Source organism: Cebus imitator, unplaced genomic scaffold (assembly GCF_001604975.1).
Source record: "Cebus imitator isolate Cc_AM_T3 unplaced genomic scaffold, Cebus_imitator-1.0 Scaffold136, whole genome shotgun sequence".
NCBI lineage: Eukaryota > Metazoa > Chordata > Mammalia > Primates > Cebidae > Cebus > Cebus imitator.
In genome coordinates, this window is record NW_016107451.1 from 359,568 (window position 1) to 361,482 (window position 1,915).

The 1,915-nt window shown below is 49.8% G+C and overlaps 1 protein-coding gene across 1 annotated transcript in view; it reads left to right on the top strand.

The window, feature by feature from the left end:
• The window catches only part of CCDC92B (coiled-coil domain containing 92B), a 27,683-nt gene that overhangs the window by 17,717 nt on the left and 8,051 nt on the right, over window positions 1-1,915 (top strand). The window contains exon 3 of the mRNA XM_017541618.2: window positions 523-570. Within this exon, the coding sequence (XP_017397107.2) occupies window positions 523-570 (48 nt within the window). The remainder of the gene's footprint in view (window positions 1-522; window positions 571-1,915) is intronic.

Consider the following 1,915-nt stretch of genomic DNA (forward strand, 5'->3'; position numbering starts at 1 on the left):
AACCTCCTCAGTAGCTGGGATTACAGGCACGCACCACCATGCCCAGCTAATGTTTTTTTTGTATTTTTAGTAGAGACGGGGTTTCACCATGTTGACCAGGATGGTCTCGATCTCCTGACCTCGTGATCCACCCGCCTCAGCCTCCCAAAGTGCTGGGATTACAGGCTTGAGCCACTGCGCCCGGCCTCAGGACTGCTTTCATTAGGTGGCATATCACCCCAGGAAGAGTAGATACTCCCCCAGCCCCAAAACAAGCCAGCCTCCTGAGTCCCAGGAGGGGTGAACTAAACTCCAAACCCAGGCTCAAAGCTTGAGCTGGGAAGATTTCTGAGCTTAGAATCCAGCTGGCCAGGTTCTGGCTGCATCCTGGACACACCTCTTCATCTCTTCCCCTTGCAAGGCTGCAGTAAAATAGTATGGGGGTGGTTTCTAAGGATCCTTATTGCCGCTCTTACTGAGCTGTGATTCCATGATCTCTCTCTCTCACACACACAAACTGCCTTTTCTTTTCTTTCCCCCTAGAACTGACGCATGACCTGGAAATGAGAGAGGTCCAATCTCACCAGCAAGGTAAGAGAGGGACTACTGGTGGGGAAGGGTCATGGGGCCCACAGCTGGAGTTTCCCCAGCCCTTAGTAAGACCCAAGCCTTCTCTGTCACCAGCCTAGACTTGGGAACAGTCACTTCTTGGCCGGTGAGCAGAGTGCAGGGTGTCAGCCACACTTGCCCAGTGGATGACCCTGGGGATGCCCCTGTGCAGTGAACAACGTACACCACCACACACATTGCCCTGTATCCATGTCTCTGTCCAAAGTGAGGAAAGGAAAGCAGGAAGGAGATGGTAATGTGACTCACCTCCCCAGTCCTTCCCATCCTTGCACAAGGGATCACATGGTCAGTGTCAAGGCGCACTCATCTGAGTGATTGCAGGCTGAGGCCAAGATGCACGTCAGGATGGGCTCCTTGACTTCAAGGAACTTACAGGAAATGAAACACACACACACACTAGTAAATCCTGCATTTTACAAAACTTCTTGCTGTCTTAGAAATTCCACTAAAGTCAGGCGCGGTGACTCACGCCTGTTATCCCAGCACTTTGGGAGGTCGAGGTGGGTGGATCACCTGAGGTCAAGAGTTCAAGACCAGACTGGCCAACATGGTGAAACCCCATCTGTACTAAAAATACACAAATTAGCTGGGTGTGGTGGTGCGCGTCTGTAAGCCCAGCTACTCAGGAGGCTGAGGCAGGAGAATCACTTGAACCCAGGAGGCAGAGGTTGCAGTGAGCCGAGATTGAGCCACTTCACTCCAGGCTGGGCAACAGAGCGAGACTGTCTCAAAAAAAGAAATTCCACTAAAATATTTGTTTATAGAGTATTACTTCACCCATAAAATTGGGGGGTTGGGGGGTCAATGAGTATCGATTTTTAGTTTTGCAAGATGAGAAAGTTCTAAAGATCTGTTGTACACCAACATGTATATACCTAACGGTACCGAATGGTACTCCTACAAATGGTTAGGATGCTAAATCTTGTCATGTCTTTTTCCCCACAATTTTTTTTAAACTGCATTGTTAAGATCTTTACCATCAGATTATAAGAGCTCAGAACCAGGACTGAGTACATATAAAAAATTAGCCTCCTGTAATCCCAGCACTTTGGGAGGCCGAGGCGGGTGGATCACAAGGTCAAGAGATCGAGACCGGCCGGGCATGGTGGCTCACACCTGTAATCCAAGCACTTTGGAGGCCAAGATGGGCGGATCACCTGAGGTCGAGAGTTCAAGACCATCCTTGCCAACATGGTGAAACCCCATCTCTACTAAAAGTACAAAATATTAGCCAGGCGTGGTGGTGAGTGCCTGTAGTCCCAGCTACTTGGGAGGCTGAGGCAGGAGAACTGCTTGAAACTGGAAA